Source organism: Phodopus roborovskii, unplaced genomic scaffold (genome assembly GCF_943737965.1).
Source record: "Phodopus roborovskii unplaced genomic scaffold, PHOROB, whole genome shotgun sequence".
In the NCBI taxonomy this organism is placed as follows: domain Eukaryota; kingdom Metazoa; phylum Chordata; class Mammalia; order Rodentia; family Cricetidae; genus Phodopus; species Phodopus roborovskii.
This window is the reverse complement of record NW_026126516.1, coordinates 10,501,013-10,517,734: the sequence shown is the minus strand read 5'-3', so window position 1 is coordinate 10,517,734 and position 16,722 is coordinate 10,501,013. Positions and strand designations below refer to the sequence as shown.

Sequence of the window (16,722 nt, the reverse complement as noted above, 5' to 3'; positions counted from 1 at the left end):
TTTTGTTTTTGTGAGACAGGGGTTCTCTGTGTCTTGGTGACCTGGTGAGCTACGGATGGAGATTAGCCAAAGGGTGACAGGGCACAAAGGTGTCGCTGAGAATTCTCGGCCACCACTGCTGACTTGGTGACACTAGTTCTTGGGGAAGGAGAAACAGAGCTTTCCAGTTTGCCCAAGAGCCTCTCGAAGCACTGCAGCTCTGGTAGCTGTCAGGCATAGCATGTCTCTGGGCAAGAATTCATGTGCTGCGGGGTGTTACCAAACATGATGTCCTTCTCAGTTCGGTCACCACCAGTGCCAGGAAGCAGTAATCCTAGTCACTATCTCAGACCTAGTGTCTTTTAACCAGTAGGGACACTCTCCTCAAACACTTGTAGCCAGCAGGTCTCAGGCCCAAGGCCTCCACTGCTTAGCTCCCACCAGAAGGGATGGAGCCCCAGAGACCATGTGATAGGCAAGAGTCGCTGGCCCAGACATGCCCTTCTCTGCATGGATCAAGTACAGCCAGAGCGAGGCTCCTCCTGTTTTCACAGGGCTCACAACAGACGGGCCAGTGAGGCCCAAGCCCATGCCCTCATCACGTCTACCCACTCCAGGCACTTAGGCAGACATCAAGGCTAGAACTCAATTCCATTCCTAAACACTGGATTCTTATCCACATGCCTCTTCAAAAAGCAAGTGCCATGTGTCAAAAGCTACGTCTGCCTTTCCTTTTTTCTCTCCTTCTCGTCTACAGCTCTGTAGACCAGGCTGGCCTCGAACTCACAGAGATCCCCCTGCCCCTGCCTCCTGAGTGCTGGGATCAAAGGTGTGCACCACCAACGCCTGGCACTTGTTGTTTCAATCCAAGAGGTAATATGGTCGCTCACAGGGTCGGCTTCTCAGAGTGGAAAGTAGGAGCTAATGGTCAGCTGGCATTCAACAGGGGTTCACAGGACACCTGCTTCCCAGTGTCCCTGGATGGGCTGGTCCCTGACCTGACAGTAGCAGTGTGTCGAAAACAGTCTGCCCAATGCCATGGCTAAGTTTAGTTTCATGATGAGAGATAAAATTCACATGTTTTTTATTTAGTCCATATAATACATCATTTTAAAGAGTTCTTTAAAATGAGATAAAAGAGCATATTAAATGGCAAGTGCATGAAGTTTTCCTTCATAAACAATGTCAAAACAAAAAAGTTTTGAATTACAAAATGTTAAAAAATATGTTGGTATTTAACATTTCACTAAACATAAAGTTACAGATACTTTCTAAAGAAAAATAACTGTGCCACTTACCTATCTTTGCTGTTTCTATGAACTTTTTAATCTGTACATAGGGCATTTTGTACAAAATACTAAGTCTACATTTTATTACTTATTACCATAAAACAAAGATACAATGTATGTACAATGTTCAAAGGAAGCCATACAAAGCTACACTAGAGAGACACTTGGAGCTGTGACACAGATACATTTTAGAAAGAGTGAAGGTGCCAAACTTAGAGCCTTATGAAGAAAAACAGTCACCCGTTTATTTTCAAAGTGGTACTTTCCTTGAAACCAGTTTGGTACAGAATAGACAGTGTCTCTATAATAATATATAAGTTGAACAATTAGCACAAGGAACCCGAGTACTAACTAGGGAAACTTTAATAGGCCAAAATATTGAGTAATACTTTTGTCAAAGAAAATTAGTTTCTCTCAAACATTTTTTTTCCTTTCCTTATTGGTACAGTTTGTCTTCAATAAAGAGCAGGAGTAAAAGCTAGACCAGCAATGTTCTTCTGTGCTGAGCTCCGCACAATCACCCGGACACTGATAGCTTGCTTTCCATACAGGGCAAAGGAGTCTTCTGGCACCTCTCACCATGCATGGAACACCCCCACATCAGGGTTATCTGAGACTCTACCAGCTAAAGACGAGAGTTCAAACAATGGGGTATCAAAACACACAGACACCGCTTTATATGATAAAAGCACCCTTTTTCCCTCAAAAGGAGAAGGCATCTCAACTTTTTTTTTTTTTTAAATTATAGATTTCATAATGGTAAAGTGGATAGATACTTGTCAAGTTTCTCAGGAAGAGTTCTCAGCCAAGCCACCAGCCTGCCCACCTTTCCTACAGTCTGCCCTGCTCTTCCTCCATGCTATGTGGAGTAAGCATCACCAGCGATCTGAGGAGACCGTGAGCAGCCCCGTGACAGCAATGTCTGGGTTCACCGTTTGTGCATGGATACCTGAGACCACCATGGAAAAACAGATTTTCAGAGATGCCACATTTACCTCTTATGCATCAAGACATTTAACACTAAGTTATATGTATGCTGGAGACAAAGAAACTAGTCACCGTTCAGAATAACAGTACACATCTCAAGGAACTTTCAAGCAGGATAAATAAGTCGAAGTACTGGCCACCCTGAGAAAATAAAGAACAAAGCGCTAAGTTTAAGGATTTTTCTCCTTGTGCTATTCCATCTAAAACAGAAGCTTAATCCATGCAAGAAGTCTGTGAAGCCTGTAGCAGCATGTGAAGACGGGCGGAAACACAGACACTGCACTTTTCCTTATCAACTCAGTAATGTGTGCTTTTTGCAACAGAAAGGCTCACTGATGGCACCCTAACAGCGCGGCGGCCTGCAGTGCGCCCAAAGGCAGCTACAGTCTGCATTAGGCCCAGTGGCTTAATTCATTGTAACATTCTGCAGATGTGGAATTCTTAGAACCTACAGTTTTATCGATTCGAGAGCCTTGTTGAAGGATAATGTGTAGGTAGATGAAAAACTGATCCTGTAAATAAAAATAGGAACACATAATTGCAACATTGTGCTTCCAGTCAAGGTGGACTTCTCAGATTCTCAGAGCTTTCTTCTGAGCTTGGGCGGAACCCTGGCCTGTACTACGGACTATGAAATATGGCTTTTGGTAGATGTTCAGGAAAAGAAAGATATGGTGTTCACGCCGGCAATCAAAGGGAAGAAACACCTTGGGAGGTTCCAGAGCTGAGGGTGTTGGCTGCTTTCCCAGCAGGCAGCTAGAATGTGAAAGCAAAGAGCTGAGAGGTTTGACCAACGTCGGCACGGCAAACATGGAAATGATGGCAAAGGTTGTGACGACTTAGAGGAGGAGGAACCTTCCAGAGTGCTTCCTCGCCTTGAAAAGCCCTGGTGTTACCACAGAACTATCTACCTGAGAGGGGCTCAGGGTCCACTTGGGCAGGACAAGGAGACAACCAGGGTGCTTCCCTACAGCTCTGACTTTGGGACGCAGTCTTACTCGGGGCTGTGCTGGGGTAGCAACAACACTGTCATCTGCCCGAGCTTGGCCAGCAGGGCCGGGGAGGCCACCATTGTTTGAACTCCTAATCTGGAGCTGAGGCAGATGTACACTGCTGCCTACAGAGTGGGCGGGAGGGAGCGCTGACTTTAGTGTACGGCACAAACGGTATGTCTTTCCTACAGCATCCGGAAGGGAACTGACAGGCCCAGCTTGACGGACGTGCTGCTCCAGAGCTAGCGCCCATCCTGGGAGAGCAGCTCACTGGCTCTGCAGTGAGCTTCCAAGGCTTTCTCCGTGTGGGGGTCCTGAGGCAGCTCGGACTTGCGGCGCACAAGGGGACGGTCCTTCTTCGGGTCCTTCTGTGCCTGGAATCACAAATGCAATGCAGTTGGCTGCGCACTAGGTGACCGCGAGGGAGTTCGCTTCTGAGTTAGAAGCCTCACCGGACACAGGGAACAGGTTCGTTTCCTATTCAGTCACCCCAAATGTCCCGAACCCTGCATGATGACTAGTGTGAAGCCTCGTGGGTGGCGTTGGCTTTGAGCCTCTGCAGTGTTAGTGTCCCTAGGGCTTCCAGCTCTTAGTTACTCCACTACACACCCTTCTCTCTCACAGAGCATCTCCAGCGTCTCTTAGTGTTCATGTCTGAAACACACACATTTCAGAAAGAAGGTATTTCTTTAGGGGAAAGCAGAATGGACAAGAAACAAACTAGATTTAAAAACCAGTTAAGAGAGTCAAAACATCTACAAAAAAAATTCTGAAAGTTTTTTTTTTGTTGTTTTTTTTTATGGTGAGAGGTGTTAAATGGGTCATGTGGCTAGAAAAAACCAATTGTACCCAGAAGTCATGCACATAAAAGTTCCCAATGTTGAGTCAAGGAAATAAAAGATATTCCTCTTGTCTACTGTCTTGCGGAAGTTTAGGAACCCCACTTTGGCAGAAGGATTTAGACTGTGTGTGTAGGTGCGCACATATGTCTATGTTTTGAGACAGATCTCATTATGTAGCCCAGGCTGGCCTTGACTTCATAGCCTCCCAGATGCCAGGTTATGAGCACGGGCCAGCATGCCCAGGGATGGAGCTGACTGTAGTATCTGCAAAGAATGTCCAGAGAGGAGAGTGTGCACCGAGCATCTGCTCAGCTTCCACGGAGGCTGCTGGGCTAGCTCCAGCACCCTGAAACATAACACAACGCCAACTCAGCTGACCAAAGGCAATGTACTGTGCGAAGGACTATAGGCAGCCAGCGGTACTTCTAGACCGATGTCGCTTAACCCCAAATGTTTTCCTTTCCATCCATGTCTCCAACCAACCAAAGGCAGCATTAAAGAAAGTAAACCTTTGTGGTGTAAACTAGGAAAAAAAAAAAAGCCGTTGAAAGCCAATTTGTGACAACAGAGAAGGCATGCATGAACGGCTCTGTGTGCTGACGTCTGCCTTCCACACGGTGACAGAACATGCTTATGCTCTGGTGGAAAGAAGCACCTGCTAAGCCACAGATGGATGCCTGCATTGCAGAGTTTGGTGTTTCTTAGCAGGGTTCTGCAGATTGGATCTGCCTATGAAAGCAGCAGCAAGGGCTCAGTGTGGTCTGACAGCAGGGTTATTTCTAGAGCTGCCACTTGAACCTTAACCTTCACATGCTGAAGGGAAGCTTATTGCTTTGCCTGCCTAGAAACCGGCCACCAGTCTCCATACAGGCTGTCATCAGTCCACATGCTTGTAGGAGTGCATTTATTGATTTGAGTTTTGCTACAAAACCCAGGCTGGTTTCAAATCCACGATCCTCCTGCCTCAGCTTCCCCAGTGCTGAGATTTTGGGTGTGCACAGCTGGCTCATTAAGAGTGTTTCACTTTTAACCCATCAGAGATTCACAGGTTAAAAGGCTACCCTGAATTTTATGTCCGTTCTGATGCAAACCGACATTTTAAAATACACGAAATATGTAATAACCTCCGACACAGGCATGCCAGAGAAAAGAGACACCTTAACACAGAGAGCATAGCAGGCCCCTGGAGCTGCACCCAGCGAAGGTGAACGGAGGAGTCTGAACTGACCAGAGCTCAGACACACATGAGGGCTCTCTCTGCTTATCACTGCAAACAGATGCACAGAGCAGAGGAGGCTTTGACAAACCCCAAGAGGGTCAGCGAGAGAAACAGGAGGCAGGAAAGAATGAGACGTCACACACATGGTGGTCTAGGAGTAAGATCGGGGACAGGGATGTCCTGGCAGCACGAGGGGAGGGGTGGGTGGAGGAGGAAGCAGGAAGTGTTGGCATGAGACTGGCGGGTACAAACGGCCAGGGCTGGAGGTCCTGTAGAGAACATGGGCGGGGTACACAATGGAACATTCTTCCTTTACCTCGGAAAGGCGTCGAGTTCAAACTACAGAACTTAATTTGGGGCAGAACTAGTCAACGTTCTTAGCTCTGTCTTGCCCATCACAAGCTGTGATGTCATGGAAAGAAGGGAAAATACTTCATGTACACCTTGGTGACTCATCACGCTCCGGCAGATAGAAAGCCTTAAGTATACTCTATGCATTTCCCAAGGAGTACCTGCACTGCCTGCCTTCCGTCTACACCTTCCTGACTTGCGTGGTTGATACTGCTTTTCTCCCGACCAACTGTTAAAAATGAAAATTGTTAACATTTTAAATGTCTCTGACATCAACGTTATTCGCATGAAACTATGAAACTTACATACTTCTTGGGGAGGTGATCTGATAAGGGTTCCACAAGTTCCACAAAGGGAGTCTAAATAGCGGTTCTGACAACAAATACATTACTGAATTTCTCCACCTGTCCCACCAACCAAATGCCTTTTACCGCATCAGTCTTTTGTCCTTAGCCTTCAGCAGGACCATCGTACTTATGGCTCACTCTGTCGTGACCCAATAACCAAATCCACTTACAGAAATCTTTTTGGAAATAGTGAAAATGAAACTGAGGGCCACATAGTGTTCATACTATTGAATCCCAGGCCTTAGTCTTTTAGCTATAGCTTTGTTTGTTTGTTTGTTTTGAGCCATGTAGCCTGGCTTGGCCTTAAACGTGTAAGCCCCTGCCTCTGCCTCCAGAGTACTGGGACCACAGGCAATGGGCCACCACATCTGGTACCACATCTGGTACCTGGCACATTCTTTTGCTGTTGTTACTAACTGAGAATTTCAGGAGCATGATTCTGAACATTCTCAAAGGAAGGAGAGATTGTCATTTCTCCGGGTGGTGGTGGCATGCGCCTTTAATCTCAGCACTTGGAGGCTGATGGATCTCTGTAAGTTTGAGGCCAGCCTGATCTACAGAGCCTGGTTCCAGGACAGCCAGAGCAACACATGCGCGCACGCACGCACGCACGCACGCACACACACACGCACACACACGCGCACACATACACACACACACCAAAAACAAACAATGACAACAAAAAGCCCTGTTTCAGAAACCAGAAATAAAAACAACAAAAAGGAGTTTATCATTTCCAATATTATCTATGAGCCTGTATCTAGGCAGTGAGACTCACCCAACTACTTAACTGTCCTGTCCTGGCTCAGTGGTTAAATCCACAGACAGCTTGACATTGGGCAGTGATGTCTTTTTTCAGGGTGGCTATTCTAGGTCCTCTGAATTCCCACAGCAATTTATTTGCTCTCTCCTTTATAAAGGAGGCTCTTTACTAAGTCGCCCAGCTGGCTTCAAGCTTGAGACCACCCTGCTCTATTTGTGTGTCATAGGAATGTCAGAACTGGTTGGTTTTTGGGCCTGGGCTGACCTCTGGACCTGCTACATTGCCAGGGATGACTTTGAACTTTTGATTTTCCTGATTTTACTTCCCAAGTGCTGAGGTTACAGATGTGTACGGCCATGTAGGTGTAGGGTTTATGCTGTGTCGGCAACCACCCAGACCTTTGCACCTACTAGGGGAGCACCCTACCCACTGAAATGTATCTCTGCTTGTCAGTTCTTTAAGGGGGGGGACCCTGCTGGTACTCTAGTGAAGAAATTAATTCAGGGAGAACTAACTTCCCTGTGCATGGCATCTTCTGACACAGGAGCAGGAGCCACAGAACTCAAAGATAAGTTGGAGGACCAACTTTGTAAGAATGTCAATCATACAGAAGACTCAACAAGATGATGGTATTTCAAGAGCCACAGAGACAGGCAGCAAATGTGACATGGGAGCCTCTCAGGACAACTTGCCAAGGCTACTGAGAATGCCCGGCTGGCTTTACCAAAAGGGGACCTGTCACTGCGATGGACAGCAGATGGGAGGCTCTGTGGCGCCGTGGCTAACAGTGCCAGAGCCCACTTTTCAAGGCATTTTTGCTTGAGGTTTAAGATGAATCTGGTGTGTCCTCGACCCCGCTGTTGATTTGTAAAGCACAGGGTGTAAGTGACAGTGAATTATGACCAAAGCTGAAGGAGGCACCAAAAGGCGATTCCACTGAACCTTCGAGAACCCGGGGCAGTGTGCGGGGAAAATGGCTCACAAGTCTTCAACTTCCTGTACACTGTGTGTGGCCCAAGGGTCTTAAAACTGACTAAGAGGTCACCCATTCCCAGATGGGCTTTTCTCCTGGGATGATGGTCTGAGGAATACACGGATCTCAGGCAAGCACTCAGCTGGCTGCCGTCGGCAAACTCAGGACTGCAAAGTCAAAGTGGACATAAAAAGGTGACCTTACTTCCTTCAGAGTTACAGAGAAATCACGAGAGGAGACCGAGGGCCTAAGGGAGAACACAGAAAATACATGGGTCTTCTTTCTTATGTATCTGGTTATGAGCCCAGTCTTTAATGGCTGAGCCATCTCTCTAGCCCGGGTTTTCTTCCTTTTCTCTCCGTCCCTCCGCCCTCCCTCACGCTCTTTCTCAGGAGGGGAGTTTCACTATGTGGCCCAGACTGGTCTTGAGCTCACACTTCCCCTGGCCTGGCTTCTCTAGTGCTGGGATTACAGGCCTGAGTAACCATGCCCGGTTGAATTCTTGATGAGACCTACTCACTGCCTGCTAAGAATAACCCTGTGAGGAAGAGTGTAGGATCCAGCTAATCCCTGGCATTCAGGAATTCAGAAAGCGGTCACTGCGTTTTCCCACGGCATTTCTAGCATCTTCATGTCTCGTTGAGTAGAAAGAACTATTCATTCATCCATTCAAACAAAATTTAATTTAAATCAAGGGGCTGAGGACGAACACGGATTCCCATGACAACTGCTGGGGCTGAGCCCTCCTTGCTCGACACTGTGAACAGGGAGCCTGTGACTCCGAATCAGGTGCCATGTTTCAACGGTGACAAGAGGTGGCCGTATGCACCTCTGCTTATGTATTTACACACACGACACAGCTTCTCCGGCACCGTCGCCAGTACACATGAAGAGCTGCTGTCGCACTCTCTCTCTTCCTGCCAGGGTCTTGAAGCGCTTCTGTGTGCTACCCCGGGACCACAGCCCAATTCACAAGGCTCCATTTCTGATGCTCTGCAGACACGTGTGGTCGGGGCTGCTGGAGGCTCTGCTGGCTAGACTGCCCACTCTTAGTAATGCCTCATCCTATCTTACCGGGTGAGGGTTTACTGGAACCAAACAAAATAGATTAGAGAATCCTTCTGTTTATTTAACTGAGCTCCAATGGACATCATGAACAGTAAGCAGCGGTGAGGGGTTCCGTCTACCTTCTAGAACCCGAGTGCTAATGTCTAGAGAGATCCTGCCATTGGTCAAAGGGGGCTAAAATTTACAAGTCACTGTAACCCTAACCTCTAGGTCCACTCCGGGAATTGTTTACACTTGCCTGGGACAGGGAGCATGCCTCAGAGGAGCTCAGTGGGTCACCCTCTCTGAAACCTTTCTGTGCATGTTCTCCGTTTGGCAGAAAGAGAGCTGTGGGCCACGGCTGCTCCGAATGGTTACATGGGGCTGCCACAACCCTGGCCCTGCCACGGGGGCTCTGGGCCCTGGAGGGGCTAAGCTCCCCCACCCCGGTGCCCTGGGAGGTGAAGGGTTTAACACCAGCTATGAAGAACTAGAGGAAGTGTCCCTGGGCCAGAGCGGAAGTGAGAGGGTTGCAAAAGGGACAGGGAACGGCAAGGTGCTATTGCAAAGCTTCGGATTTTGCTCAGGCTAACATAGAACGCATGGTTAGGAGTTGGGCTTCTGTTGCTAAGGTGAATGAAGCAACAGGCTGCAGGCACACACTGGACTGTTAAAAACTTTTCTAGCAATCTGATCGCTCAGACTTGCAGGTGTTTCCTAACAGGTGACTGCATTAGCTTGGCGGAATGTGACGGACCGGTCAAGCACGTCTGTAGCGGACACGGCCCTGCCGAGCTCAATGCACTTTTACCTGACGAGTCTCGTCGCTCAGTGTCTTTCTCAGCATCTGCACATCTTCAAACTGAGGCCCATCTGTCTCCATTGCCACCGGAATGCTCATGGCGCTGGCTTGACTATACACTGCATACTGCAATGCAAAGTATGGAGTCACTGTCTGTCAGGTGCTGGGCCTGCACTTGGGGCCCTCATCCTGCAGGGGACGCTTGCCCACTGCCCTTCCCCGTGGCCCTGTCCCACAAGAAGCCATGTGGTAGGAGATGAACTTGCCTACTTGCTTGACCTCTGATGAAGCCTGTGGACTGCTGCCTGCTGGATGCTGGAAGGGGGCTGGCCCTCCAGCAATCTAGGCCAAGGGAGCGACCCTCTGCTGGCCCCTAGATAATGCCTACATCTTCCTGAGTACATCTCAGGCCAGTCAGCTTACAGCTCTCCTGCATCTCTAGAGCCAACACACGGAGGAGGGACTGCCCATAGCAGATGCTCACTTCCTACCCTCTGCTCTACACACAGCCTGCCCCACCCACCCTCACGGCTCTTTCCCCCAGGTCTCTTCCTTCCCTTCTTCACATCCACCCTGGGGCAGCTGCCCAGACCCTCCTTCGTTCCATGTCCTCAGTAGTTTCTTAGTACCTTAAACCTTCCAACTCATCCTGATATCCCGCTTGCCACCCAAACTAACGCAGCCTGGATTACTGCTGGTCCCTCTAACCTGGCGCCTTGTGCCCCTGGAGTCAGGCCTGCTATGCTCTGGGGCCCTGTGCTCTGGGCACAACAGGCAGGTTGTAATGGCCTTTCACCTGCTCCTACCCTGGCCCCGGTGACTTCAGGCTTTGTGATCAGAAGGATGTAGGCCCAGTTTGTGAGTTGCTGGCACTTGCTTTCCCTGTGTAGCCAGGCAGGGGTGGTGTGGGGACAGAGTCAGTGTTGGCTACAACAAGTTGGGGGTTATGAACAATCCTTCCCTTGCAATATGTGCTGCCGAGAAGCCCCAAGCCTGAAGGGGATGCTGGGCCCTGTGTCCATGCTTATGGGCACTCACATACCTGGTCTCAGCCACCCCTTGGCTAGCAGCTCTGCTCAGGTCAGTCTGGCTCCTGTTCTGTCTCTAACAAGGCGCCTCCCGGACACTAACCGTGGGTTTGCGTTACCCTCCAGGCTGCACGCCTGCTGTAACCACGCCTGGCACTCAGTGTCTCCCTACAACCATCGGGCCCTCCTGCCCTTCAAGCTGCCTGCTCTGCTCAGTAGCCTCCTTTCCACACGCTTCTCCAAGAGTCAGTCCCCTGTGGGCCTAACCCTTCCAGCACTCCAGCCTGCTGCTGACAAACACAACAGCTTCCTAGACTGCAAGACTGCCTGGGCCACTGTGCTCCTTACACACACCTTGGAGGGATAGCGGCAAATGGCCTCTGCCCTCTCTGCAATATTGTCACGGCTCCCTCAGGGCCAGTCCTGAGTTTCTCTAATATTTTCTGACTTGTGTGGGTCTTGGGCCATTGCCTCAAATGCAGACTGCGTGACAACTGTAGGGTCAGGGCTCCCCCTGGGCGAGGCCGCGTCTCATGCCAGAGCCGTTTCTCTCTAAGCTCCTGCAGACCTGAGCCACACCCTCTTCCTCAGTCCAGAGCAATCCTCAGCTGTGTGCTGCTTCTGGCTGCATCGGTCCCCTTGTACATCCTATGTGTCTGGATGCCAGGCTGCGTGTTTGTGCTTACGTTTTTGTCACTGGACATTTCCATAATTTGATTCAGGCTACATGGCACCTTGTCCTCTCGGTGGCCAAAGCCAGGCGGGGAGGAACAGAAAGTGACGGAAGCCTAGTGTGAGGCTATCCTGCGGGCTGACCTAAAGCAGACGTCATCATCTCCGTACTCCAGGATAAACTGTGCTCCCAAAAGCAGTGGAAAGGGTCCCATGCTCAAGGGCTGTGCCAGTTCACAACAGCCGGTGCTCACTCCCCATAGGCACAGGCAGGCTTTCCCACAGAGAGCACAGGCTTTCGAGAGGCCGCAGCTCACAGAGGACAAGGATGCCCAGCCTCCACAGAAGGTGGAGGACCTGAGGCATGGTCCCCTGCCACAGACCAGCTGCACTCACAGTATCGGGCTGGGGGTGGGGGATGCGCCGTAAGATGCCCTAGAGTCTGTCTGTTGGGTTAGGAGAAACACACCAGTGTGTTACAATTCCACACAAAGACTGCACCATGGAAAACTCAGGGAAGCAGCCACAGCTGCTAGAACTTCTCTCAGGCCACAGCTTCCAGACCCCCTCCCTCCGCCAGCATGTCTGGCCGCTTATGTTTCTGAGCAGACGAGGCACTTGCTTGGCCTAAGAATGAGGGTTTGCTTGGGGAAGCTGCCTGTCTCCCCAGACGCCGGGAACACACACTGGATCACTGGTAACCTTCCTTTGCACAGTGAATCTGCACGCTGACTCTCACCAAGGCAGATGTGAAAACGCTTCTAAACCCACATACCCACCACAACAGTGAGTCCTGTAACGACAGTTAGTACTAACTAATGTTTCTCTCAGGACAGTGAGCTCTAAGGACATACTTTCAGCTCTGGGGTCTTAACACATGAAGTATTTTCCACATTAGAGACACTGTGTCACGGGAATGGGACATGTGGACAAGACTCTTGACGACTGTCGCAGAGGGTTCCACACAGAGATGGAGGTGAGGACAGAGGGAAGGGAGGCCACCAAAGCTCCGATGATGCCACAGACCAGTTTAGAGAGCGATCAAAAGGAATAACAGGGCCATTGCTGCAAGGCAGTGGTGACCCAGGCCACATGTGGATGCAGCAACCAGCTCCTAGTTTGCAAGTAGAAGCTTTGTGCAGTTTTTTTTCAACATATTCTAGACAAGGCATGCTTTCCAAGGCTCTTCACCCCTTAGCTAAATAAACCCTTCCAAACAAAGCAAGGCCCCCAGGGCAGTGTCAGCAAAGCCGAGCCACCTAACCCTGCCCGCGCATGCTTTCCTTCAGTCTCTCTCTCAACACAACCCTACCCATAAGTGCAGTCTCTATAATTAGCCACAGGCCTGAGAACAACTTTTCTGTAGCATGGAAAGTGCTGCTGGGAAATGCGGGCTGTTTGTTCTAGGTGGACCGCAGACCTATAACAGACTGTCATTAAGTCTCTTCATCAAAGGGATGCAGGCCAGTATGCTGCTTTATAGGAAAATACACACTGTTATCTTCATGTATCGTTTTTATTAAATGACAAAGATTAAAAAACCCACATCCAACTTATATAATAATTTATACACACTTCTCACCAAAAAGAAATACACGGTTAAGTGAAACATTTTCTTCCCTGGAGAGCCGAGAGCAGCCTGAGAGATCTTAGTGTGGAAAAGGTCAGACATTTCATAAGTGTCTGATGCAATCAGACACACAGAGCAAGGAGAAACACCCCAGTGACACTGGCCGCCCAGGCCAGCAGACACAACACCAAAGGACCATGGCTGCAAAGCTGCCCCAGGTTCTGGCAGCCTAAGAGCTAACACTGGATGGAGGCTGCTGTGTCTGCCAGCAGCCCTGGCAGACAGGACCATTAGTGTCTCGCTTGGCCGTGCGAGAGCATATGGGCATCAGCTAGGGTAGAGGAGAGGTTAGTGTGAGCAGGGCGGAAGTCGGTTAGCTTATCAGCACACTTCATCTACTCCATACTTCATCTGTTTCAGATAGGAAAATAAAAGAGAAATATGGTTCAAGTGACAGCAGTTATGACATTTGAGCAAGAAAGGATATTACAGTCTTAAGAGGTTACATCCTGGTTTTCTTTTTACCACATCATATCTTACTTTTAAAAAGAAGAGGAAAAAAAGTCAATTTTGTGGTAAGAATTATGTGTGGCAAATAAGTACTTATACAAGAGGAAGGTTACAAAGTTGGAAAGTGTTTTATTGTGGACATTTGCACATACAGTGTTAGTGACGGTGGCCTCCCTTCCTGGGGCGGAGCCAGATCCTATGCCATCAAACATTCACGCAACGACTCAACACTCCCGTGTTACTCTCTTTTTTAGTACCTGGGGATTCGCTTTGGCTAGATTTTCTATTTTAACCCATGCTTCTTCTCGCTCTTTCATTTTTAGCTTCTCTCTGAAAAACAGTAAGACATCATTTGTGTTAGAGAAGACTAACTCACGCAGGATGAAAGCTTGGAGATGTCAGCAACACAACCATGTTTCCCAGGCCCTCTCTGCTCAACACATGCTACGTGAAAAGAAAAAAAAAAAAAAAAAAAGCTGGCTAAGGGTTAAGACTAAAGGTTTTAAAGGTAAAAAATATTTAACAAGAATTTAAACCACCCGTGATCTCTTGTAAGCAGGCCCAAAGTTCCTAGCCTGGCCAGCTGCTTGCTTCCGTACCCATGGGCAGGCGAGTCTGCAGAGGAGCCAAGGAAGCCCAGAACCAGCCCCTGGTGGCAACGACATTCCAAGGGACAACAGGGTTGCTTCTGATTCATCATTAGAGGCATCGAATTTAGGCCACTCACACAGTCTGTATTTCACTCAGAGTGTGCTCTCTTACCCCACCCACCCGTTACGGCAAGGGCTTTTGTGGTATTCACTGCTGCATTATCAGAAACCAAAGGAGTCTGATACGCAGCCACATATCATCTGAAGAACAAAGGAACGGTGGCTGGCTCGACAGACACCATGTAGTCACCTGTAAGTGTCAAGCAAGGACTAAGACCTGCCCACAGTTCACGCTGCGTTAGGAAGAGTGCTTTCTTTCTTTTTCTTAAAAAAGACAAGGTCTCACTCTGTAGTCAAGGTTGGCCTTGACAATGGTGGTGGCTACCAAGGGCTACGCAGAGCAATAAAAACCCACCCTGGCAGCTGACCAAGGAATCACTTACTTCAGTTTCTCTGCTTTGAACTGCTGGGTACAGTCATCGAAGAGTTTTTGGTTCATCTCCATGAAGAGCTTCAGGGCATTGTATATCAGGCCGTGTATTGTCCTGCAGAGCGAATGCCACAGTCAAATGCCAACACCGGACCCTTCTCCTGCCTCCACCACTTCCCCTCCAAGCCTCGAGTCTCCCTCATTTCTGAGGCCCTACCCGCAACAAGCCCACTAGGTTCTAAGACAAGCTGCTAGCTCACTCAGTCCGTTTCCCCAGTCAGGGCTCGCAGGCACCTGCCCGGCCAGGAAGTTCACCTTCCTGTTAACAGCGGCCAAGGCCACTTTGCCTGGAGACCGAGTAAACAAAGCAGTGCAGTTGGCAGTGACAGAATGTCTACAGAGGAAGGGACAGCTCTGGTGTCCACATCTGGCTAACGCTGGGTCCCTGGCACCCTCCCTCGCGGAGTTCCCTGCCAGGCATCAGGGGGCTTTCACTGGGTGAACGGATTTCCTTTCTCATCAAATGAAATGGAAAGGAGAGGTGGGTGCCCCTCAGCCACATAAGCCGCCAGCTCTTTGCCCTCAGGTAACGCCCACAGCAGGGAGGCCCTGCAGTTTAAGCCATGGGCTCCCTGGTGTGTCATGGGACTTAAGGGACACCTAAGGATGGATGCGTCCACTATGTTCTGGAAGGACTGATCCTGTGAACTTCAAACTCCCCTGGAGGCTCCAGGGGAGACCTCAAGGGTGCTGCTGCTGAGACCAGCAGGGACCTGCGTGCAGGGAAACAGGCCTCTGTACTGGCTTGGCATGGGCTAGGAAAGCAAAACAAGAGGTCACAGAGGCAATCCACACTGCTGCTTAACTTAAAGAGTCACAAAGAAACTGATGTTCATTTAAAAAGCTGACGGTAAACTTAGGCTTCCACGCTTAACTGCAGTGATAGCAAGGCAAGCGCTACTTAAAAATGGCCAGAAGCTGCCGGGCTGCCGGTTCCTACTTGTTCCAGTGGGTCTTTGAGTTGCGGTACAACGATGGAAACATGATGGGCAGAATCTTCGCTGCGTTGTCACTGATTAAACTCATAATGTATTCATTGTTCCAGTAATACAGCGCCCGCTCTGCCACCTGAAAGCCAGAGGGGGAGAACTGTTGGGGACCTGCACGACGACGACAGGGGGAAACACTCTTCCTGCTACACCTGCGAGAAGAGTAGGTCACACTGGGCCACACAACTACAATTATCCCCATCAATTCCAAACAGTCAGTCAATAAGGTGGCAAAAGATAACTTACACGTCAAGAAGTCAACACTGTCGTTCACTTTTCCAATTACTCTGTTGATAAACACTCATGAGACCCCAGGCTGGATGCCGACACCAAGTCGAATGTGTGTGCGCAAATACTTGAATCTGTAGTGTAGGTGTGTGGCACATGTATGTGGAAGCTAGAGGTTGACACTGAGTATCTTCCAAGTTGCTCACATTTTATTTTTTCAGATAGGGTGGCTCACTGAACTTGGAGCTCCCCAATTTGGCAAGGCTGGCTGGCAGAGACCCTCCTATCTCTACCCCCCTCACCCCTGTGCCAGGATAATAGATGTGGCCAGATGATCCAAACTCAGGCTCTCAAGTTTGTGCAATGGGCCCATCCTCGGCCATTCGCTCCCATTCACCTGTATTAGCCAGGCCTCTGGTGTGGGTACTGCCACTTAGCACAGAGGCTGCAGCAGACCACACATTCGGCTGGGGAGTAGAAAACAGAGACGATAACCGATTTACTAGAAATGACAAATGATGGGCAGAGGCAAGAGGCTTGTGTCAGTCGCCATGGAGGCCATATCTAAGGTAGACCCTGTGTGAGATCCCGAGAGCAAAGACGGCGAGTAATCAGCCAGAGGGCCAGCAGTGCTAAGGCTGCAGAGCCACACCCTGGGGTCTGCAAGCCTGCCCTCACTTTGGGTGAACTGGGGAGCTGGGCGGAGGGGAGCTGGGCGGAGGGGAGGGCCTATTTCGTATTAGTTATCACTCTGTAAGGACAGCTAGGGTGCAGAGTAGTGGCCATGCTCAGAAGCTCACGGCAGCGTGGGTGAGTAGGTGGGGCAGGCTGTGCAGGGTTCAGGAGTCAGGATTAGTCCCTCAGACAAAGTGAGGAGAGGTGAGCTTTGCAAATGGGAAAGAAAAGGCAAATAAAGAAAAACCCGCACAAAAAAAAAAAAAAAAAAAAAAAAAAAAAAAGAAAAGAAACACAGCACACCAGCCAGGTGTTGAGT

The 16,722-nt window shown here is 49.4% G+C and overlaps 1 protein-coding gene across 8 annotated transcripts in view; it reads right to left on the bottom strand.

The window, feature by feature from the left end:
- Positions 1–1,046: 1,046 nt before the first annotated feature.
- Ppp2r5c (protein phosphatase 2 regulatory subunit B'gamma) overlaps positions 1,047–16,722 on the bottom strand; it is a 114,534-nt gene continuing 98,858 nt past the window's right edge. For 2 of the 8 annotated variants that reach the window (XM_051196612.1, XM_051196617.1), the window contains 5 exons: positions 15,452–15,579; positions 14,465–14,566; positions 13,629–13,701; positions 9,601–9,717; positions 1,047–3,621 (listed from right to left, as the gene is read on the bottom strand). In XM_051196612.1, coding sequence (XP_051052569.1) covers positions 3,490–3,621; positions 9,601–9,717; positions 13,629–13,701; positions 14,465–14,566; positions 15,452–15,579 — 552 coding nt within the window. In that variant the 3' untranslated portion in view covers positions 1,047–3,489. Of the gene's footprint in view, positions 3,622–5,825; positions 5,889–8,406; positions 8,831–9,600; positions 9,718–12,788; positions 13,273–13,628; positions 13,702–14,464; positions 14,567–15,451; positions 15,580–16,722 lie in introns of those variants that run through there. The other 6 variants (XM_051196613.1, XM_051196619.1, XM_051196614.1 and 3 more) reach the window with 4 other exon arrangements.